This window comes from Lynx canadensis, chromosome D2 (assembly GCF_007474595.2).
Source record: "Lynx canadensis isolate LIC74 chromosome D2, mLynCan4.pri.v2, whole genome shotgun sequence".
Taxonomy (NCBI): Eukaryota; Metazoa; Chordata; class Mammalia; order Carnivora; family Felidae; genus Lynx; species Lynx canadensis.
The window spans coordinates 80,503,583-80,527,451 of record NC_044313.2 but is presented as its reverse complement, the minus strand read 5'-3'; the positions used below and the strand labels follow the sequence as shown (position 1 = coordinate 80,527,451).

General features: G+C 43.3%; 1 protein-coding gene across 2 annotated transcripts in view; it reads right to left on the bottom strand.

The window, feature by feature from the left end:
- Positions 1–23,869, bottom strand: part of ASAH2 (N-acylsphingosine amidohydrolase 2) — a 101,170-nt gene that overhangs the window by 5,521 nt on the left and 71,780 nt on the right. Inside the window, exons 12-21 of one of the 2 annotated variants that reach the window (XM_030335448.1) lie at positions 21,414–21,500; positions 19,148–19,252; positions 18,928–19,009; positions 16,520–16,635; positions 15,374–15,468; positions 14,174–14,213; positions 13,053–13,148; positions 9,807–9,902; positions 7,616–7,762; positions 2,611–2,670 (exon numbers count right to left, since the gene is read on the bottom strand). In XM_030335448.1, the coding sequence (XP_030191308.1) occupies positions 2,611–2,670; positions 7,616–7,762; positions 9,807–9,902; positions 13,053–13,148; positions 14,174–14,213; positions 15,374–15,468; positions 16,520–16,635; positions 18,928–19,009; positions 19,148–19,252; positions 21,414–21,500 (924 nt within the window). The remainder of the gene's footprint in view (positions 1–2,610; positions 2,671–7,615; positions 7,763–9,806; positions 9,903–13,052; positions 13,149–14,173; positions 14,214–15,373; positions 15,469–16,519; positions 16,636–18,927; positions 19,010–19,147; positions 19,253–21,413; positions 21,501–23,869) is intronic. The other variant, XM_030335450.1, reaches the window with a different exon arrangement.

The window sequence follows — 23,869 nt, the reverse complement described above, 5'->3', positions numbered from 1 at the left end:
GCGCCACCCAGGCGCCCCTGTCCAATTCATTTTTATCCGTTACAGTCCTTTACACCTGTCACGTGTAGATGTTCAAATAACACTCTGGTGAATGGATCACTTATTTACAACTGGGCCATGGGATTATCTAAAATATTACTCAGCTGATGGGTTATATTCAATGAAGAAGTTTTCACTATGATGGTCACTTGTAAAGAGAATGGCTTCTGGCCATTTAGGGCAGAGAGACATCGGGGAGGCTGTTGACGAAGTAGGAGATAGGGTGATCCCCGGCGCACAGGTCTAGAGTGGGGACCAGAGAACGAGGGTAGGCCACTGACTATGAGAACTATGTGACTACCATTTCCCACCTCCCAACACACAACTCCTGACACACAACTCCTCCTGACACACGACTGCTTCATACAAGTTACTGGATCTTTCTCTAGGCCTCAGTTTCTTCGTCTGTAACATGGGGATAATAAAATGTAACCCAATGCACAGAAGTAAGGATTGAATTAGACCGAGGTGACAATGTATACAGAGCACTTCACTTAGCGCCTGTAAAAGAATAAGCAGAGGTGAGGAGGTCCTGATTACCAACAAAAGAGGGGAGTGGAAACTGTCGTGTGCTGAGTCCCAGGGCCTCCTTAGAAATTAATTCTAGGGGAGCCTGGGTGGCTCAGTCAGTTAAGCATTCGACTTTGGCTCAGGTCATGATCTCACGGTCTGTGGGTTCGAGCCCTGTGTCAGACTCTGTGCTGACAGCTCAGAGCCTGGAGGCTGCTTCAGATTCTGTGTCTCCCTCTCTCTCTGTCCCTCCCCTGCTTGTGCTCTGTCTCTCTCTCTCAAAAATAAATAAACATTACAAAAAAATATTTTAAGCAATTAATTATTTTCTCATTACAGTGCTCTAAGCATTTTGTTCTCCTGCTTCTCCATGGCAATAGTGATGATTAGTCTTTCTCCGCCCTAAGGATATCAAATGACAATTAATCCTGCAGTTTTGCAATCACACTTTGAGATCTCCTGAAAACAATGCTATAAACATGCAAATATTATGACAGAGTTTGCCTAGAGAAATTATTGCAAACAGGTGCGTGTTGACTTTCCAAGCAGTAGAACATTTTTCCCTAATGGCGTATTTGCCAATGTCCTCTTGCCACAATTATTATCACAGCAATAATGAGATTTCAATGAACGGAAATGGAAGGTGGATTGGGAGAAAAGGCGTTTGGGGTTGTAAGTAACAATGGTCCCTGGGAAGAATGGCTCATGGACGGAATAAATGTACCCTCGACCACAATAAAAAAAAGCCTGACCTCGAAATCATTTTTGTATACTTACTCCTTTTCTTCTACAGCTTTCTTTGTTGTTTGAATTTTTACAACTAGAACAGATCTAGCTATTGCTTGGGTAGTTATGAGAACATTCTAAAGGAGTTACAGAGGAGTAAAATGAATTCATTTTATTAATAGCCATATTACATATGTGCACTTTGTCATGTGTCTTCTATGTGGATATAAAAACAGTAAAGTATGAACTGATATGTAACAAACTATGAACAATTATTACCCTAAAAACGTTTATGGAAAGACAGGTGTTTCGAACTCTATTTTTTTTTTATGTTTTTATGTTATTTTTGAGACAGAGACAGAACACGAGCAGGGGTGGGGCAGAGAGAGACGGACACACAAAATTCAAAGCAGGCTCCAGGCTCCGAGCGGTCAGCACAGAGCCCGATGTTGGGCTTGAACCCACAAACCATGAGATCACGACCTGAGCCGAAGTCGGACGCTTAACTCAATGAGCTACCCAGGTGCCCCTCCTATTCTGTTTTAAAAACCTTCTATATTGCCTATTTTTACATTGAACCTGTATTTCTTGTGTCATTTTTTGAGGTAAAGAAATAAATATCCAATTAGTGCCAGTAGTAAAGAATAGGAAAATGGCAAATGCAAGATAAAGGGCTCCAACCCAGGAGGGCACCCCCTCCACGACAGTACAGGTAGGACCAGAGGCCAGGATCCTGGAGGAGAGGGGCCAAAACAGGGGTAGGAAGGAACCAAAGATACACTTCATCCTTGGCGCTTTGATTATTTTCCCAAATTTAGTAGGGTTTCTAAATTGGAATACATAAATGGGATTGTACTCAAATTTATAGCTTCTCAAGAGTCAGTGCAGTTCTTTCTGTATTGTGCAACATGTGAGGCTAAGCAGAGCCAGTTAAATGTTTCCCATGTGCTTTTTTTCCCAGACTTAATTCTACATTACTGTTCCTACTGAAAAATTTCCCACACTTAAAAAAATAAGATGAGGGGCACCTGGGTGACTCAGTCAGTTAAGCATCAGACTTCGGCTCTGGTCACAGTCTCATGGTTTGTGGGTTTGAGCCCTGCATGGGGCTCTGTGCTGACAGCTCAGAGCCTCTATGTCTCCTTCTCTCTCTGCCTGTCTCTCTCTTTCTCTCTGTTCCTCTCTCAAAAATAAATACACATTTAAAAAATTTTAAAAAATAAGATGAAAATCAAGTAGGAATATTTTGTCATTATGTTGTTAACCTCTGGAAGGATTTTCAAACAAAGACTGAAAAGTGGGTTGAAATCCATAAAAAGAATCATTGATGCTTACCTGGTTTTCTGCTGAATTCTTTGGGTTAGCGCCTACAAATATCACTTCGGCAACTTCTCCCTGAAAATAAAAACTCATTTTATGAGTTTTAATAAAAGCATTCTTTGTTGGGCTCAGATTTAGGCCATGATTTATGAAATGTTCTAGGATGCTGGGCACCTGTACAGATTTTATTCTATTTAACCAAGTGAGTTATCTTCTCAGAATATCAGAGAACATGCCCTTGCAAGAGTGGACACAGGAATTTGGGGCCAGTAAATTGCTCTACAATTTTTCGCCAGTGAATTTGCCTTTAGTATATTCAGATGTAGATGAAAACAGAGCTATGGTTCATGTCAGCGACAGCGCATTAAAGCGGCTTCTTCAGCCTTTACTATTTTCTCACACTTCCCTCCAACACACATATAGGAAATGGACTGACTTCCATAAGAGCGATCAAAACTTCCCACGAGTGGCTTGTGCTTACACTGGCATGAACGAGATACGAGGCAGAATGACAGGGTGTGCGTCTCCCCCTCCCCCCCCACCCCATCCCCCGCACTGGAAACAACCAGAAGAGCTGGACAGGTGTGTATTATACAATGGTTGCAGGGCAAGGAAAATAAGCAATGGAAAGAGTGATCCTAGAGTGATGGAAAACAGACACAGTGAGCCCTGCCATTGCCCCAACTTAACGCCTTCAGAGCGTGCCGTTCACAGCACAAAGAGGCAGAGCTCAGGCAAAGTAAGGCAGCCTTGTGGAGTTCACGAAGGCCAGGAAGTCTTGTGTTGACGAGGTAGAGTGACAGAGAGAAGAGGGCACCAGACAGAGGAGAGCCACAGAGACAGAGAACTCTGGAGATGTGTGGGAAGTTCCTCTCAACTCTGTAAGACAACCACCTGAAGCCAAGAGAAGACTGTGTCCGCAGAGACCGAAATTCTTACTCCCTGAAGCATCCAAGCACAAACTCTGATCAATGTTGGGCTGAACACTAAGTGAGGTAACTACGGGGGCAACACCTTGAGAGCCACACTTAAGAGAGACAGAGCTCACTAATTTAGTCAAGTTTTCGATGAGCAAACAAACAAACAAAAACAACAAGGCCGGGGGTGGAGAGGTGAGGCCAGAATCCAGAATTGCTACAATATAGCAAAACACATCCAGGATTCAACAACAAAAAATGATGAGATGTGCGTATATGAAAATATGGCTCATATTAAGAGGAAAAAGCAGCAATCTAAAGTGACTTTCTGTGCCCCCAGACACTGTCGTTAAACCAGACACAAACTTCAAAGCAGCTGTTATAAGGATGTTCTGTGAACTAATAGAAATTATGTGTAAAGAACTGAAGAAATTCTTATGATGATAATGACCTAGAGAACCTCAGTGAAGAAAAGCAATTTTATTTATTTTATTTTTTTTAATTAAAAAAATGTTTACTTGTTTATTTTGAGAGAGAGAGAATGGGGGGGAGGGGCAGAGAGAGAGAAAGAGAGAGAGAGAATCCCAAGTAGGCTCCACGCTATCAGCACAGAGCCCTATGTGGGGTTTGAACTCATGAACCATGAGATCACGACCTGAGCTGAAATCAAGAGGCAGATGCTCAACCAACTGAGCCACCCAGGCACCCTAGGAGAAGTAACTTTAAAGATGGATTAAGCATCCAATCAGATGTTTTGGAACCAAAAATCACAACTGATGTGAGAAATTCCTCAGTAAGGGCTTAATAGCAAATACGAGATGACAGAAGAGAGGATAAGTGAACTAGCATTTATCAATTACAAATTATTTTATCAGAAGAATGGACAGAGAAAAGTGAAGAAAAATTGATAAAGCCTCAAAAAAACCCAAAAACACACGGGACCTCAGGTATACTGACATTCACAAAACAGAAGACCCCGAATTACAGGAAAGAGAGAAACAAACAAAACTCTTTTTGAAGAAATAATGGATGAAATCTTCCCAAACTTGACAAACGTTACCTTGAGGAGCCAAGGAACTCAACACATCCCAAGTAGGATAATCCCAAAGTGTTTCATACTTAGATACATTGTAGCACACGGGTGGCAGTCAGAGACAAAAAAAGAAGAGAAAAGAAAATCTTGAAAGCAGTTAAGGGAAATATAACGCATTACTTACAGGCACACCCCAGGATTAGCAATTGACTTCTCATTACAGAGCAAAGAACAGGGCAACCGTGTGACACATTCAAAGCGATGAAAGAAAAACATTTGGCAACCAAGAACACAGCGAAATGTTCTTCAGAGATAAAGGGAAAATACAGCCCTTCCAGATCAATGAAGCCTGAGAGATTATGTTGTTACAGACCTGCCCTTCGAGAAATACCAGTGGAAGTTCTTCATGCTGAAAGGAAATGATGCTAGATGGTAACAATAACTCAAATTCCTCAGAAACAGTAAGCAGCACCCGAAGGGTAAATACGTGGGCTCAATTCAAAATATTCTAGGGGCACCTGGCGGGGGGCTCAGTCAGTTAAGCCTCCCTTCCTGCCCCCATTTCCTGGCACATTTCCAGCCTTAGAATCCCCGAAGGATGGGTCTGATTGCACCTTAGTGACATGGCCTTTGGTGTGGGTTTCCTGATAGCCTCAAGGTGAGGGCTGGTGCCAGGTAATCAAAAAGGTGATTAGACGGTTGAAAGGATCAAGTCCTACGCCCTGATCTCCAGGGACTGGAAAGGGGCTGGGAGTTGGGTTCATCATCAACAGCTGATGATTTAATCGGCATAAAAGTCCCTCAAGTCTAGGGTTCATCAGAGCTTCTAGGTTGGCGAATGCTTGGAGAAGCTGGTAGGGGGCCCTTCCTGGAGAGGTCATGGAAGCTTCACATTCCCTCCCCTACCCCTTGCCCTCTCTGCTTCTCTGCCCTCAGGCTGTTCCTGAGTCGTATCTGTGTATAACCTAGCAAGTAAACTGTTTTCCTGAGTTCTCTAAGCCTGTTCTAGCAAGTTACTTAACCCGAGATGGGGCTCATGGGGATCTCCAGTTCATAGCCAATGGGTCAGAAGCAGATGGGACAACTTAGATTCGCCGTTGGTATCTGAAGCGTGAGGGGCTGGGGGGTCCGGTCTGTGGGACTGAGCCCTCAACCTGTGGAGTATGTGCCAACCCCCAGCAGACAGTGTCAGAAGTGAAATCAATTGTAGGACACCAACGGGGTGTCTGCAGAGGACTAAAGAATTGCTTGGTGTGGGGAGAACCTCTATACACCTGCTGTCACAACTACCGAGTGTAGAGTGTGGAGAGGAGAGACTTCTTGAGTCTCGAAAACGGCTAGAAAAATAATTAAAAATATCTATCATTTTTAAAAATCAACAGAGGAATTAGAAAAAAAAAGGTACACTCAAACATAAGAAGAGCTTCCAACCTTAAAAAATGAGAAGAGCAAAATAAAATCAAAGCCATCAGAAGGAAGAATACAGAACACCAGAGCAAAAATCTGTGAAATAGAAACAGAAAAAAAAAAAAAGATAAAATCAATGAAGCTAAAAGCTAGCGCTTTGAAGACAGAAATTATCAAAATCAGGAAGAAAGAAAGGACATTGTTGTTGGCCCTACAGAAATGAAAAGGATTGTGAGAACCTATTATGAACTTTATGTCAACAAAGTAGACAACTGACATGAAACAGGCAAATTCCTAGGAAGATCCAAACTTTTAGGAAGATAAAGATTCCTCAAGACAAATTAAATGCTGAGAAAGATACATAATTGACTCAAGAAAAAATAGAAAATCTGGTTAGGCTTATAAGGAGTAAGGAAATTGAATTAGTAAATAAAAATTTTGCCATAAAGAGAAGCCAAGGTCTGTGTGGCTCTGCTGAAAAATCTGATAGAATATTTAAAGAAGAAATAATACCAATATGTTCTATGCACTTTCAGAAAATGCAGGAGGAAACCCTTGCTAACTCATTCTTTGAGACTAGTGTTTCCCTAACACAAAAGGCAACTAAGACAACACGTGAAAAGACAGCAAAAGTCCTCATGGACGTGAGTATAAAACTTCAGCAAAATATTAACTAACCAAATGAAACAGCATATAGAAAGGATTATACACCATTACTAAAGGGTATTTATTTAATATCTGAAAATCAACAAATGCAATACACTATATGAATAGAATAAGAGACAAAATCCCTCATGGTCACTTCAGAAGACATAGAAAAGCATTTGAAACAAATCCAACCTCTATTCTTAGAGGAAAGAAGAAAGAAAGAAAGAAGAAAGAAAGAAAGAAAGAAAGAAAGAAAGAAAGAAAGAAAGAAAGGGAAAAGAGAAAAAAATTGGCCTACAAGGGAACTTTCTCAACTTGATAAAAGGCATCTACAAAAATCATAAAGAAAATGTCATACTTAATGACTAAATACTCTTCCTCCTAAAATTAGAAACAAGACAAGGATGCCCGGTCTTACAACTTCTATTCAACATCGTATTGGAGATTCCAGCCAGTGCAATAAGGAAAAAATTAAAGGCATCCAGAAAAGAAATCCAAAAAAGAATAAGGAAGCCTGTTTTTATTCACAGATGACATGATACATATGTAGAAATGTGTAAGGAATCCACATCCCCCGCCCAAAATCTACTGGAACAGATAAATGATTTAGCAAAGTTGCAGGACACAAGATCAATGTAAAATAGTGGCATAATCCTGCTTCATTTCTACGCGCTCTTCCTGTCCTTGACTTTAGAGACTTTTCTTAGCTCCAACAAATGGTTCCATGACCATCCATTAAGAAAATGAATTTTCTTTGTTCATGTAAGAAAATGGAAAAGAAAAAATTAAGAAAAGAATAATTTGGATTTTAGAAATTTGATTTTACATGATGACCACCTGAAAAATAAATATTTCCCCATTCTGATGTTTGCAGAGGCCCTGCAGAGTTAAGAACAATTTTCAAAATCATTGCTAACAGCTAGTCTGCATCATGATTAGAGGCAGTTGGTGACATTAGACAGTATCTTTCCCCCATCCCCAGACGCAGGCTTCTGGATCTCCTGGTGAGCCTTACCACTCTGTATGTAGGTTTCGCGGGCTGCAGAACATCCCCAAAATTTCTGCCTAGTGGTGCTCTATCCACAATATTGGGAATTAATGAGGCTATCAGTTGTTTGAAATATGGAGGCTCTGGACCTCTGCTCAGGTTGGCTACCGTGTCCTAGAACAGAGAGCATTTGCTTAAGGAGCACACAATGTAGAGTCAAAGCCCCTTTCCCCAGGCTCCCACCTCCCAGAAATGCGTTCATTAAAGGAAATGCCCACACACACATCCTCGCTCTGAGAGCTAACAGCTTTAACAAGATGTGGGGGAACTTGCTAAGACGTGAGTCTAGACATCCAGAATGTAAACTTTGGTCGCCAGAGGAAAATTTGGGTCATAGGCAATACTTTCACCCCGCCCCCCTGCCCAAGGCAGTATAGTTCAGCTATCTGAGTGTAAGCACTACTCAGGGTTAGATCCTGGGACCGCCATTCCTTAATCGCGTGACTTTGGATAGGGCCGGACACACGATAAGCTCTTTTACTTTTAAGAAGTGTTGTACCTCTCTTATCCAGAGTCAGTACCAAGTTTTCTTTTTTTCCCTAGACCCTTCTCTGTGCTAATTAAAAAATACAATCAACACTCTTTTAAGTTAAAAGTTAAGATCAGCATATATCGTGACTGGTTTAACCTATGTTTTCCACATTTGTCACCTTTAATAGTGCCATCGCAACGCTGATCTCAAATTTTAAGTAGTCCTTCATAATGTACTCTAATCCTCACTTTATATATTTAATCTTTTTCAATGGCCATAATATCGGTTGGCATTCCCATTTTGCAAGTGGGAAAATCAGCTTGGAGATACTCAGTATTCTTTTTCAAGATCGCATGGCGAATCTTAGATACAGATGCATAACATCGACTGTGACACAAATGTCTACAAAATGAACCACACTTTCTTCCTAAGTATCACTATAAAACTTGAAGATTCTATTTCTACGGGAGGAACAGTAGACGTATAGTTGTAAATGAAAGTTACAACTCTGAAAACAGAGGCCATCTCTCAGGGTGGGTTATGGGTTCCTACTTTGCTGTATCATCTGAATATTCTATAACTAGTTACAGCCTTTATGATGAAAATCAAAGCAGTTCTACTTTGAAAAAAAAAGTACCAGAGCTGAAGCTGAAGGAGTGTTATGATAATACAATAACGGGGTAATTAAAATAGATCCTACGTAAATACCTCCTACTGAAACTTCACACAGTCGGCGATTAGAGGAAGCAAATGGGATTGCCAATATCCAACTTTTGGACCCACAGAAACAGGTATTTCATTGTTTCAACTTGATATGACCAAGATCTTTCTTTGAAAAGGCTTTATAGTCTGTGCTATGTCCCAATTCTTTCTCAGCCTTTACTGGGGCTTATGGGGTATTATATAAAGATCTGTTTATTATTTTATGCCCTTTATCCTGCTTGTTGAGTAATCTTCTGACACCAGAGTCAGTTTCATTAATAACTGCATCCCAGAAGAAGATGTCCATAAGTGGAGTTCTTTCAAGGAAACTTGTTTAGATGTACTTACTCTAGGTAGATGCGTGCAAATGCACATTCCAAGGTACCTGCTGTATTTCATTGCATCTAAGCCTCTATGGATTATAGCAACTATTGTTTTTGAACCACCAAGAAAGTAAAAACATGCTACTAATTTTAACCATAAGATTCCTCTGATTGGAAGGTGCACCCCGATTTCAGAGATGCTACAATACGGAAAATGGGCATCTCAGGAGGAATGACCCACTCAACTCATGATGTCATTGGCAGGATCATCACCGGGATTCGAGAACACTGGTTCAACTCCCAGCTACAGTTAGAGTAAGCCCGGTGAGCTATCATCTCCAAACCAATTTGCTTATCTGAAAAGTGGGGGGGGGGGGGGATGATACCGCCATATTCACATGATGATCATGAGCATACCATGAGATAATACATATGAGCAAAGCTGTCACCACCAAAATGTATTAACTGAATCTGAATTCACTATCGGTTTCATTTCTTAGAGGTACCTCATAACTACAAACTCTTTAAATATGAAGGTTTTGAAGAAACTGAACATTTGCAGCTAAGGTTTTCTTTGGCTTTCCTCCGCATCTCCCCACCCCTGAGACACACACACACACACACACACACACACACGCACACACGTATGAGTTCTGGTTACCGTAGCAATGGCCTTAGCAAGGGCTCTGAAGAGCTGGATGTAAGCAGACAGGGTATGTGGTCCATAAATTGTAGAAGCTGCCTCGTATCGCTGAGCCTGCAGGAGAGGCAGGGCTGAATCGTACACCGTTCTACATGCCTTGACCCATTTACAGAGGTCCCACGTCTTTGGTGAAGGGTGATACTGGACATCTCACATAATTCGAACTGGCCTCATTCAAGATTTAATCATGACAACGGAGGGTGGACATTTCCATATACCGGCTAAAGTAAATGGCTCCCACCAACTACTTGTTAAAGGCAGTGGCTTCTCTCGGCTTAAGGTACTTGGACGACCAGCCCATCTACTCTGAAAGAGGGGAACGGCTCCTGAGCTTAAGTCTATGTTGAGTGCTTGTAATATAAATGTTTGCCCTCGAGGAGCACAGCAGGAGAAAAAAACAATGAGGGAGAATGAGAATCTCAGGAACTCCTGGAGAAAATGGGTAGTGAGGATGCTGACCCGAGAAGGACATTTAACCATCATGGAGCTACAAACTAGAACCAGATACATCTCCTCTCCTTTAGCTGAGCTGCAAGCCTTCAGTTTTCCCACAGGAACCTCAGACTTATCAAATCTTAAGTGGATCCCACCACTCCAAATGCACCCCCTCTCCCTGCGACATTCCTCAGCTCAGTGAATGCCACCCCCGCCCCCAACATCTTCGAGACTCCTCTCTCTCCCTCATCCTATATCCTGTAAATCCCCAAGCTCCCATTACCTGGCATCTCTTGAACTCTTTCATTTTCCTCTGGGTCTCTTGATTTTACTGTGGCCAAACCCTCGGCTCTCACCCGGATCATAACCACCGTTTCCCAATCAGTTCTCTGCCTCCACACTTAATCTTCCAATTGATCTTTCTACACTTCCATCCTAGTGACCTTTCTGGATCACAAATTTGATCAGAACACTCCTCCCTTGCAATTAATTCTACTTCAGTTTTCTAAAGCCTTCTTTCTGGGGCACAGCATAGAAGATGCTGCATCAACTCATGCCTCTCCATCAACTAGTCCCTGTCTCACTATCCTCCACGAACTATGGCCCCACAAATGTACCAACTCAGTGCCCCCCGGACCTTTGCATGCATAGCTTCCCCAATACCGGCTCCCTCCCTAAATTTTATTTGCCTAATTAGTCCTTACTCATTCTCAAGAACTCACACAGATGTTACATCTTCCAGAAAATCTGCCAGTCTCCATTCCTCAAATGCCCAATATAGACTAATGCACTTCCTCTCTGTTTTCATATCACCCTGTTGCATCCCTTTCACAGAAATGTGATTACCTGCTGTTCTCTGTCTTTCGCTAGACCATAAATCCTAGTAATCGTGAGGGGAGGGGCAGATTGTTACTTATTGTTATGCTCAGATAGTGGCTAGTACAGTATCTGTCACAACACATATCTGTGGAATGAACTAGTGAATAAATTAATTAATATTAGTCCTTGTAGGAGCGTGTCCCTAAGGGAAGCCAGTAGGGGTTCCTAACCCTATTGGTGCCTTTGGACTCCTTTGGCAGTCTGTTGAGACCTATGGACCCCTCTCAGAGTTAATGTTTTCTAAATGCATACAATAAAATACATGGCTGACAAAGAAAACCAATGAGACTGAAATACATGAATCAAACATTCATAGACCATTTTTGTGATAGCATAATGTTTGTTCTTCTTCATCGAATAACGAGTAACGTTTGTGTTTCCTGACTGAGTAATAAGGTCTAATAACTACTGTGATTTTATTTTATTTTTAATTTTTTTTAATGTTTGTTTTTATTTTTTGAGAGAGACAGAGACAGAGAGCGATTGGGGGAGGGGCAGAGAGAGAGGGAGACCCAGAATCCGAAGTGGGCTCCAGGCTCCGAGCCGTCCGCACAGAGCCCAACGCGGGGCTTGAACTCACAAGCTGTGAGATCATGACCTGAGCCGAAGTCAGAGGCTCAACCGACTGAGCCACCCAGGCGCCCCTCCCCATCTTTCTTGAACTCTTTGCTGCTCTCCTTGTTATCTATCTCAAATCATGCTTTCCTCATCTCTTGGTATACTTGTTCCTGTCTGTTTCTGGGCCTTTCTCTCCCTGGGGTTACCCACCCCACCCTGCTCTCCCTTTCTTCCTTCCTCCTCAAAAATGATACATTGATATAGCTTCTGTGTCTCCTTCAGTGAACTTCTTATTCTTATTTCTCACATATTCTTCTCTCCCTTCCAATTCATAATGCAGAAATGGAATTTTTACATTCGTTACTGTTTATAGATCTACTTATTATTCTGAATTTTCAAGGCTATTAGACAAAACATTTAAATTCCTCTCTGATTTTCTTTCTTTCTTTTTTTTTTTTTTTGAGACAGAGACAGAACATGAGCAGGGGAGGGGCGGAGAGAGAGAGGGAGACACAGAATCGGAAGCCGGCTCCAGGCTCCGAGCCATCAGCACAGAGCCCGACGCGGGGCTCGGACCCATGAGCTGTGAGATCATGACCTGAGCCGAATTCGGGGGCTCAACCGAAGGAGCCACCCAGGCACCCCCAAACTACTGTGATTTTAAAATAGCAACGAGAGTGAAATGTTTCCAAATCTGCAATAACTCTAGGTGATATAAAACGTGTCTGTGGTCCCCATCGGTGACGAAGTCAGAGGTACTGCTAGTGTTATCGTTGTTTGAAACGTACTCTCACAATGGAAGGAAATTCTAAGTGAACGGTTACAGAGGAATGCAAAACTGGATAAACGGAAATTATTCCCATCCAGTGTACTGCAGTTAGGAATCGTTAGTCAACAGGATCTCCTAGAAGACAGGGACTTTCAGGAGAGTCAACAGAGCTCACTGCTGGCGTCACTGGACATTTGTCAAGGAGTAGACTGTATGCCTCCACGTGGACTCCCGAGACAGGCCAGCACCCGTGCTCATTACCAAAGCCCCCGACAAAATAACTCATTTCAGAAAAAGTGGAGGTCAGTGAGGCCAGAATTCTGACTTGAACTTGGAAAGGGCCAACTCCCAGATACAAATCTGACTTGAACTCGGAAAGGGCAAACTCCCAGATACAAATCCTCCCCAACACGACCTCTGGCTTATCATTCTCTCGTCTGTCCCCAAACAAAATCACCACTCAAAAACCCCTTTGAGGAAGTCTAGACAGGAAACCTGCATTTGCCACCACAGTCTTGATGAGGGTAGAGTTCACTGAAGCGACGAGAACTTTTCCACTGTACCTGGTATTCTTCAAAGGTGGTAATGTAATGTGTATACACGTTGCACAGGCCTGAAATGACGGCGGTCGTGTTCTGCATCCCATAGGTTGCAAATTCCTGGTGGGGGAAAGGTAGAGCCCGATAAAATTGCTCTTCGCTGTACTGTATCCTATCGGCCCAGTTATACTTAACATACAATCATAGATGTGAATCTCGTGTAAGGTGACTCTCTCAACCTCGTTCCTAATGATCAAAACTGTTCGGCCGTGTGCAAGTACCCACGAGGCCTTGGGGAAAAGTTAGAGCCGTAACTGCACTACCTGTGGGCAAGTCAGCGGCTCTAAGAACATCTCACTGGTTGGTTGAATTTGCAGATATAGAATCTTCTTATTACTAAAATACAGACACTAAGCCCGTTTCCTTAAAAGGCATAATAGAAGGATACTAGCTGACCGTAGTGGTTATTTCCGGCTCTAAGTATGATTACGTCATTTTAGAAACATCTACACTACCTTCCTGAATAGGAAGAAAATCACAAATGCAGATAAAATACAGAATTCCTAACATGGATTAGATTTTATTTAGACAGAACTTCAAGATATTAAGGTACGTAGGGTTATGCACTATTTGATCTGTAAAACCATTATCAATTTTTAAATTATTAATAGATAAATATAGCAATAAAATATTTAAACCGGATTATAGCTTCCTTCTCATTTTTAAGCTTATTTTTATACCACTAATATTTCATATTCACCTCCACGCATTACTTCCTTTTTTATTTTTTTTTAAATTGTTTATGTTTTATTTATTTTTTGAGAGCAAGAGAGACAGAGCATGAGTGGGGGAGCACAGAGAGAGGGAGACACAGAATGGGAAGCAGGATCCAGTCTCTGAACTGTCAGCAGAGAGCCTGACACGGGGCTTGAACTCACAGACCACAAGACCATGACCTGAGCCAAAGTCGGATGCTTAACCGACTGAGCCACACAGGCACCCCTCTACGCATTACTTTCAAGTGTGTGAAACTCTAGGCATCTTAGCAATGATTAATTTAAAAGGTATCAGATCGCAGGATTAGGGAATTCTTTTCTCTTCCCCAAATATAAAGGTATACATATTTTATTTCGTTTTTAACTCACTGCTTGAACGGCCTCCCGAAGTCTTCGTCCAGACATGGTCCTGAGTCAAGAAAACAGAGTTATCTAAGTGGTTCCCGACTCCAAAAGCATGCAAAGACCACAGAAAAACTTGCGGCGAAAGACAGGCGGGATCCTGGCTCTTAACACAACGCGGTAAGGCGCGTGCAAGCTCTGTGACAAGGCAGAGCTAAACTTGAGCCCCTTTCCCCCTGGCTGTCCTGTCTTCAGAACAAATCCTCAACTGAAAACAGACGACTTGGAGGAGGGAAAGGCCCTCCGTGAATATCACTGGCAAAGACGACGATCATTTTCCATTCGTTGACCCAAAAAAAATGTACTGTCTGCGTTCGATGTTAGCAAGAACTGAGGCAAATTGAGAGTGTATGTGCTCCTGCCTACAAAGAATTTACCGTTTCCTTCTTTCATTGAATCCTTAACAAAACACAGCACCTGCCACATAAGAGGCCCCCTTCTAAATTTTTTTTTAACGTTTATTTATTTTTGAGACAGAGAGAGACAGAGCATGAACGGGGGAGGGGCAGAGAGAGAGAGGGAGACACAGAATCTGAAGCAGGCTCCAGGCTCCGAGCCGTCAGCCCAGAGCCCGACGCGGGGGTCGAACTCACAGACCGCGAGATCGTGACCTGAGTCGAAGTCGGACGCTTAACCGACTGAGCCACCCAGGCGCCCCAAGAGGCCCCCTTCTAAGGGCTAAGGATTCAAGGGTATGAAGCTCACTTTCCAGGGTGGGTGGGGGGGGCGGGGTGGGAGATGGTCAGCAAACAAATAAAAGAAATGGGACGGCAACCGTGGCTACGGGGACCAGAAAGCAGAGTAAGGATGAAAAGGCGATTGCAGCGGTCCTTGTAATGATGAGGCCGCTGCTGATGCTGTGGGGACTTGGTGGTGGCGGTAAGGACAGTGTGAGCTGGGGTCAGCAGGACTGGCATCTCTTTTAGAGATCTGAACAAGGAGCTGAAGGAAGAGAAGAGTCGGTCGTGGGGATAAAAGGGGGGTCAGGGTTTCAGAATTTGCCGCAAGATCCCAAGTGGGGAAAACTGAAAAAAGAGTATGATACAGTGAGATACAAAGGAGCCAGCACAGAATTATCTCCCCGCCCCCCCCCAGAAGAAGTGACTGCAACAGAAACACATACCCAGCAATTACATTCTTAACTACAAAGTAACAAAGAAAACTTACGTAAATTCCCCAGGGATGGCAATTATGGCCAAGGACCCAACGGTGATCATCTGAACATCAACGATGTCTGGGTGCCACGGATGCGGTTTTGTCAGCTAAAAAACCCCAAATGTGAAAACTGTGTGAAAGGGTATTGCTCTCTATATGGGCAAGCGACAGATGATGCTCATAGAATTCCCCTTATTAAAGGATTTTAAATGTTTCCAGCTGTTTTCGGTGCTTTCTCCTCCTACCATAGATTTTTTTTCTAATTAAGGAGGTAGTATTCAATATTCTATCTGGTCATAACATATGGATCTCCATGCCAATGCCCCATTGACCTGAACTTGCTTTCTCATCCGTGAAGTTTTTGGTGGACCTGGCATGGTAGAATCGCAATGTGCAATAGATAAGCCAGAGAGGAGTGTGCAAGGTGAATAAGTAATTCTACCACCATGGGAATGGCTTAGCTTAATGACTTCCCTTTTGAGTCCAGTTACCAAGTCTTGCCTTGCCTTCCAAGTTTTCTCCAAGACAATCTATCCTTTTCCATAGTCAGATTAGTGTGGAAGCTTTTCCTCTATCCCTTCCTTTCCTCTCTTTCTTCTTCCTGAAGAATTCTAATTGAATATTAGAGGAAGAAAAAAACTCTATTTAAAATTTTTTCCACATCAGCAACTTACATTAGGAACACCAACGTGAAGTTTTGACGATCAGAATGTGAAAATCCATGGTCCAAAGCAGTATTAAAAGAATATTGCTTTAGTTAAACATGTTGCCTGAACTGTGAGAAAATGGAGGTATGGACATGTCCTTTTTTATGGGACCTGAGATGTTTTCCTCTGCAGAGAATTGTGTCTGAACTCCTTTCCTGGAGTCAACATCAATGAATCCTGAATAAGGTAGATGTTGATCTAATTTTCCTTTTCCACTCTTTTAGTCGTTTCAGTTATTTATCATAAAATCTAAGTCACAATATTTAATAATCATGCCTCTCCTCCTTAGAGTGTGATTCTCAATACACATATTTTTAATATTAAAAATTTGATGTGGTGAAATCTGAATAAGAACTCCCATGTCAGTAACGATCTATCATTTGTCTCTGACAATTCGTAAGTTTTAAAATAACAATATGCTAAGTTTACCATCATAGTCAAAATTCATTACCTCTCCAGTGTGAAGAAGGATTGGCTTTGGTTTATGACACCTTTTGATTTCTTCAGATGGCTTGCCCAGGAGTTGATCCCGAAGAGTGTCCCAGAATGGATCCCCTACTGTTGTCCCTGTTAGGAATATTATCACTAATTTGATTCTAACGCTCTGAAAAAAATGTCATCACTTTGACAAATGCACAGCAGTGACTTCATTACAAAGATGTTATGAAGGTTGTTGTCCAAGAGTGCCAAACAGATTGAATAAGAGAAGAGGCAAAATTTCCTGTGCTTCCTAAAATAGGAGTCATTATTTAATTAGATCCTTGGTGTGGCCAATAGGATAAAAGAATGTATTTTGTTCAAGGTCCTTAAGGTTTTGTTTCCACTGCTCTTCCTCATTCATGTTTCAAATAAAAACAAAATGATATAATTAACTGTAGATTTACGAACTAAATCACATTCTTCCCATTGTAGAAACTAAAAACGTCAATCTCCAACTTGAAGCCCTGATTGTTTGGCTTGTGATCCAAAGAAAGAGCCTCTCTTAACTCCCCACCTAAATATCCACACATGTGTGTGCCCACGCACGCGCGCGCGCACACACACACACACACACACAGAGTAAAAAAAAAAAATCACACATGAAAGCAACAATCTGGGGAAAAGTTACATTAACTCTGAAACCTATGAACTTAGAATCTATATTTCATTAGGAAAATATAACACTTATAAACATATATGGACCTATTAACAGAGCACCAAAACACATGAGCCAAAACTGACAGAAACGGAGGGAGAAAGAGACAATCAATAATAATAGCTGGAGCTTTAATAACCCCACTTTCAGTAATATGGCTCATTTGGTTAAGCATCCAACCTCAGCTCAAGTCATGATCTCATGCTTCCTGGGTTCCAGCCCCGCATCGGGCTCTGTGCTGACAGCTCAGAGCCTGGAGCCTGCTTTGGGTTCTGTGTCTCCTCTCTCTGCCCCTCCCCTGCTCTCTCTCTCTCTCTCAAACTAATAAATAAACATAAAAAAAAAAAGAATCTCAGTTTCAGTAATAGATGGGACAACGAGTCAGAAGACCAACAATAGAAAAGGTGAACAGCACTAGAAGCCAAGTGGACCTAACAGGTACCCGCAGATACCTCCGTCCATGCAGCAAGAACATAACAGACACTCCGTGCAAGTGCATACAGGCACTGTCCGGGATAGACTATAGGCTGGCCATGAAACAAAGTCCAGCAAACGTCAAAAGGTATAAGTAATACAAAGTATGTTTTACAACCGCAATGTAATGAAATTAGGAATAAATTACAGAAGAAAATTTGGGAAACTCACAAATACGTGGAAATGAAGCAACATGATCATAAATTGACAACGGTCAAGGAGGAAATCAAAAGAAGATACGAAAGCACTTTCCATGCGCACCTCCGTGTTTACAGCAGCACTATCGACAATAGCCAAAGTACGGAAAGAGCCCAAATGTCCATCGATGGATGAAACGATAAAGAAATTGTGCTGTATATATACAATGGAGTATTACTCGGCATCAAAAAGAATGAAATCTTGCCATTTGCAACTACGTGGATGGAACTGGAGGGTATTAGACTAAGTGAAATTAGTCAGAGAAAGACAAATATCATATGACTTCACTCCTATGAGGACTTTAAGAGACAAAACAGATGAACACAAGGGAAGGGCAACAAAAATAATACAAAAACAGGGAAGGGGACAAAACAGAAGAGACTCATAAACATGGAGAACAAACAGAGGGTTACTGGAGGGGGTGTGGGAGGAGGGATGGGATAAATGGGTTAAGGGGCACTAAGGAATCTCCTCCTGAAATCATTGTTGCACTAGATGCTAACTAATTTGGATGTAAATTTAAAAAATAAAGTTAAAAAAATAAATTAAAAAAAAAAAAGGAACATCCATCCATACTCTGAAATGCAAAGAAAAGCTGACTCCCGTTCTATCTGAATCCGTGCAAGCTGCGTTCCAGGAGACCCATCCCTGGGAAATCTGGCTGTCACACACACACCTGGAAAGCACACATGCCCCTGTGTTTAAAGGCAACAGCAACAGTAACATGGGGCGCCTGGGTGGCGCAGTCGGTTAAGCGCCCGACTTCAGCCAGGTCACGATCTCGCGGTGCGTGAGTTCGAGCCCCGCGTCGGGCTCTGGGCTGATGGCTCAGAGCCTGGAGCCTGTTTCCCATTCTGTGTCTCCCTCTCTCTCTGCCCCTCCCCCGTTCATGCTCTGTCTCTCTCTGTCCCAAAAATAAATAAATGTTGAAAAAAAAAATTTATAAAAAAGGCAACAGTAACAAATGACAAACGTATTGGCTGTAGCGAAGCCCTTCAGAGCCCTGACGCTTCAGAGCCCGGAACCACAGAGGTCACGACATGCCCCCTCACCCTGCGTGAAGTTGAGGCTCCCGAACCCGTCGATTGTGCCGGCCGCGAAACTGTAGCCCAGGGCAGGTTTACAGGTTTGGGCCTAAAGGGAAGATTGTTAAACAGACACAAAGATGAGAGGTCAACAGAACAAGAAACAGAAGTCGAACTTCCATAAGTACTGAGATCAGCCCAGAGCTCTCCCCTCGTGGCATGACCAGTGTGGCTCAGGGACACTTACTGTGTGGGTGGAGTTGAGCCAGACGGTGACGTTGGACATATTCACCCACTGATGGGCCGCGGCCAGCGGTCCCGTCAGCTCCTGGGAGGCCGAGGCATACAGTTCCTAGAAAACCCACACAGGCTCGCTGTTGAAAGCGGAAGAGCTAAAATGAACAGTACGGACATTACCCCGTAAGCACCAATTGGGAAAAGCATCTCTCAGCCAAGCTTTGCTGGCTGCTGAGAAACGGCCACCACCCACGTGGGTCCCTCTGCCACCTCCAGTCGCTTCCCAGACTCGTGGCGGCCCTGAGACCATTGACCTGTGTCTACTCCCCGCAAACACGAAAGTCTAGGGATACGGCCCGTGGCACCAAAAGGCCTCCATCTCTCTTGAAAGATGGTCAAGACAATTTAAGATTAGGAGTAGGTGGGCCCATCACTGGCTTGGCCAGGAGGAGAGCTCAACCTCAGGGATTCTCTGAGTGAGTTCCCTACCACCAAAGGACAGCTGGAAAGACTTCACGACCCACGTCGTCTGCCCCACCCACCATCCACGCGTTGATGTTCTGTTCTGTTGTGTTTCCCTTCAGGGTGAATTGACGCTTTTTTTTAACCTTGCAGGGAAATGGGAGACATCGCATTCAGAAACTGATCTGCACCAGACACGGCAGGCCAGTCCCGCCTCAGCACATGCCCCCTTTGTTTGACACCTAACTGTCCCCACTCTGTCCCCATCCTCGCTCCTACGGCCACGTGGGGGCTCTCAGGTGAGTCGTGGGTAACACCAGCTGCTGCCCGCCTTTCTGACGAAAAGCAAAGGTGTGCCTTGCTGAGAAGAGATTCCAGCCTGTGAGACGAACCCCTATGACTCGCGGGCCCAGGACAATAACACTGAAGTGTGTCACAGGTGCCTCCCCTAAATAGAATCTGTTCATTTAGAACAATCCTCTGATGATGCCACAGTAATAAAGCAGGAAGTGCAGCAACTAGGCTGGCTGCTGTCTAATGGCTTTAAAGGTACTTTAGCTCTTCCTTACTTGCTCCTGAAACATTTTAGAACCCTTGGAGCAAAATATTTACTTAAACACGCACGTGTGTGTGCACACGCACGCGCAGCAAAGGTAGGAATGAGCCAGGCAAAGGAAGAGATTTAACTATGGGGGATACCACAGCCTGAAGTCATCCTTTGTCTTTTCTGTTCTTCTTTTTTAGTATTTTTTAATGTTTATTTATTTTTGAGAGAGAGAGAGAGAGAGAGAGAGAGAGAACAGGTGGGGGAGGGGCAGAGAGAGAGGGAGACACAGAATCCAAAACAGGCTCCAGGCTCTGAGCTGTCAGCACAGAGCCCGACGCGGGGCTCGAACTCACGGACTGTGAGATCATGACCTGAGCCAAAGTCGGACACTTAGCCGACTGAGACACCCAGGCCCCCCATCCTTTGTCTTTCCAATCAGATATCTGGGGTGCCTGGGTGGCTCAGCCGATTAAGCGTCCGACTTCGGCTCAGGTCGTGATCTCACAGTCCGTGGGCTCGAGCCCCACGCCGGGCTCTGCTGACAGCTCAGAGCCTGCTTGGGATTCTCTCCCTCTGTCTCTGCCCCTCCCCACTCACACTTTCTCTCTCTCTCTCAAAATAAACAAATAAACTTAAAAAAAAAATCTGATGTCTGTCCCCATAGGAGCTGACACAAAATTTGGGGGAAAATGGAAGCCAAAGTTTAGCAGAGGGAGAAGCAGAGAGCAACTCCTCGTAATCTCACCGAAGACCAGATTCTGTCCTCATCAAAAAATGTTTTAAAAAGGAAAGAGAAGAAAATGTAAAATGGAGAGTCTATGCCGTATCGAAGCCTAGGGAGTCATCTGAATCGAATTTCCAGAGCAGCAGCGAATGGCTCTGCTTGGCCTTGACGCTGAAGGAGTGAAGGGTGGCCAGGTGGCCCGGTGGGTCCGGATCCATCTGGTCACGTCTGACACCGTGTTACCTGGAATCCTTACACCGTCTGTCACCATGCTGTCGGAAGCAAGCGTTCTGGCCCCAACAGAATGTTTCTCTGCCTCCTTGGTTTTAAAAGCACTTCCTCGGGGAAGTCAGAGGGGCAGCCCGAGAGGGGGGGTCTTGTGCCTTCAGACGCGGCCTTCCTCGCGGGCCTGGAACAGCAGACTCCACGGCGCAGCTCGGGCTCCTGCTGTCTCTTACCATTACCATCTCTGTAAGGAGCGCTGCCCGTGGATTTGAAAGAACAAAGTTAAATGAACATGAAAGAGGCCGGCCCGTGGCTGACCTTTGCTCTCTGGTATATGATCCCTCCGATAATCTGAGTGCTGTTGAACATGTCGTGTCCGGGTCCCATAGCGATGCACGTGCTAGACTACAACACAGGGAGACAAGACGGGCTCTTAGTGAAAGAAGCAATTATCTCAAGGAATGCAAAATCACAAGTGAATCTGAGCCAATCAGAAACCCAGTCAACGTTATATTAGAACACATAGGTGACCCACTGGAAAAAAATAAAAATCGGTAGATAAATCTGGCTCTACCCTTCCCTTCTGACCCCAGAAAATGTTGACATTGACCAGATACTTAAATACTATAATTGAAAATTAAAAAGCATTTCAAGAAAATGCAGATGAACACCTCCTTAATAACCTTCTGATTCATCCCTATGGAGTTGGGTTTTCTCTTATTTGCAGTAAAAAGCATCCTATATGTGTATCAAAATTATCACAGTGTATGCCTTAAAATGATACAATGTTATCTCTCAATTACATCTCAATAAATCTGGGAGGAAAAAAGCAAAAAAAAATCCTACTGGATACACAGTGGAACACAGATGAAAATAGGTGATTTGCAAAAAAGAAATGTAAATCTCTCTTCAACATTAAAATACATTCCAGCCTGTGAATCATTAAATATACATTTAAACTACAAAAAGGAACTCCACCTGTTCTGTTGGCAAAGACTGAACGCTCGATAAACCAGGCATCAGGGAGGCTTTGGGGAAAGGGTCACTCACACACTGTGGCTGGGGACAGGACTCATGGTCACCCCCATGGGAACTGTGCTTTCCCTTGAACAGCAAATTCGCTCGCAAGAATTTGTCCTAAGGTGAAACTCATACACGTGTGAAAATATGTATGACACACGTAGTCCATTTATGTGACGGGAGGAAAAAAGAAGGGAGAGAGGAGGGAAGGAAAGAAAATATTCATCACGAGGGGATCAGTGAACTAACTTACGGTACTTAAAATTGAAAACTGTACCATTCGTTTAAAGGATGTTTTAAAGTGTATTCACTGGAGGGGCGCCAGGGAGGCTCAGCGGGTTAAGCGTCCGACTCATGAATTTGGCTCAGGTCATGATCCCAGGGCTGTGGGTTCGAGCCCCGTGTTGGGTTTCATGCTGAGCGTGAAGCCTGCTTGGGATTCTCTCCCTCCCTCTCTCTCTCTGCCCCTCCTCTGCTTTCTCTCTCTCTTTCTTGCTCTCAAAATAAATAAATAAATTGAAAAAAATAAAGTATATTCGCGGGAAATAAGAAAGCAGCTATAGAACAGCATTCCCAGCGTCACCTCATTTGTGTACAACTGTGCGGACACGTAGGAGCGTGGAAGCCAAAAAGGCTGCCTAGTAGGATGTTCATTTAAGGTTTAACAGGTTAATCGTGGAGTTAGAGGCTGCGCATTGACCTGTTTCGTTTCCCGAACTTCTCAACATCGTTTGCATTGTTAACAAGTATATATCTTTGTTTTAATGAAAGCTAGTTTCTGAAGTTAAAAAAAAAATCTGCTGAAAGAAGCTACGCGAAAGCAAGAGATACGGCAACATTTGCCCACTTCCCTCTTTCTGTTTCTCAAGCGAATCACGATTTTGTTCAAAAAGGCATCGCTTCTTTCACAGTCAATGGTTCCATTCCCAGCCCAGGTAAGTCTAAGACGACCGTGGTTAATTCCCTAGGCCCTCCCCAAGATTGGTCAGGGACCCCAGCCTGAGCCTGTCAGCACACTATTTCCCCTGCAACCGTTTTGGTCCAGGAATGGATATGTACCTCCCGTGACCCAATCAGAAGGAAAAGAACTTTTATTCCATGGTTAGAGACGGGTTTTCTCTCTCTCCTGCCATATTTGGGGGGAGAAAAGGATATACCGTCCTCAGTGCTGACTGCCATCTTGCAATCATGAGGGAAGCAAATCTAACAGATGGAATGGAATGGAGAGAAAGAGAATTCTGTCGTCGGAGAGGGTGTGATTCTGTGATAATTTTTACTGATTAAAAGTATTCTCCTTGTAGGAAAAAACTACAAAAGTATATAAATAGAATAAAAACAATAAACAAAATCAACAGAATAACCCCCCCCCCCGTAATGCCATAGTAATGCCAAACAGAGAAAGCCAGGGTTAACAATTCAGTGGGTTTCACTTTGTCTTTTCACTACAATACATTTATTTTCAAAACTGCAATCATGATCAATATAAAAGATTAAATCCTGATTTTCTTTTTTTTAATTTTTTTAAATGTTTATTTATTTTTCAGAGAGAAAAACAGAGTGCCAGACGGGAAGGAGCAGAGAGAGAGGGAGACACAGCATCCAAAGCAGGCTCCAGGCTCTGAGCTGTCAGCACAGAGTCTGATGCGGGGCTTGGACTCACGAGCCGTGAGATGGTGACCTGAGCCGAAGTCGGATGCTTAACCCACTGAGCCACCCAGGCGCCCCCCAAATACTGATTTTCTAAATCAACATTG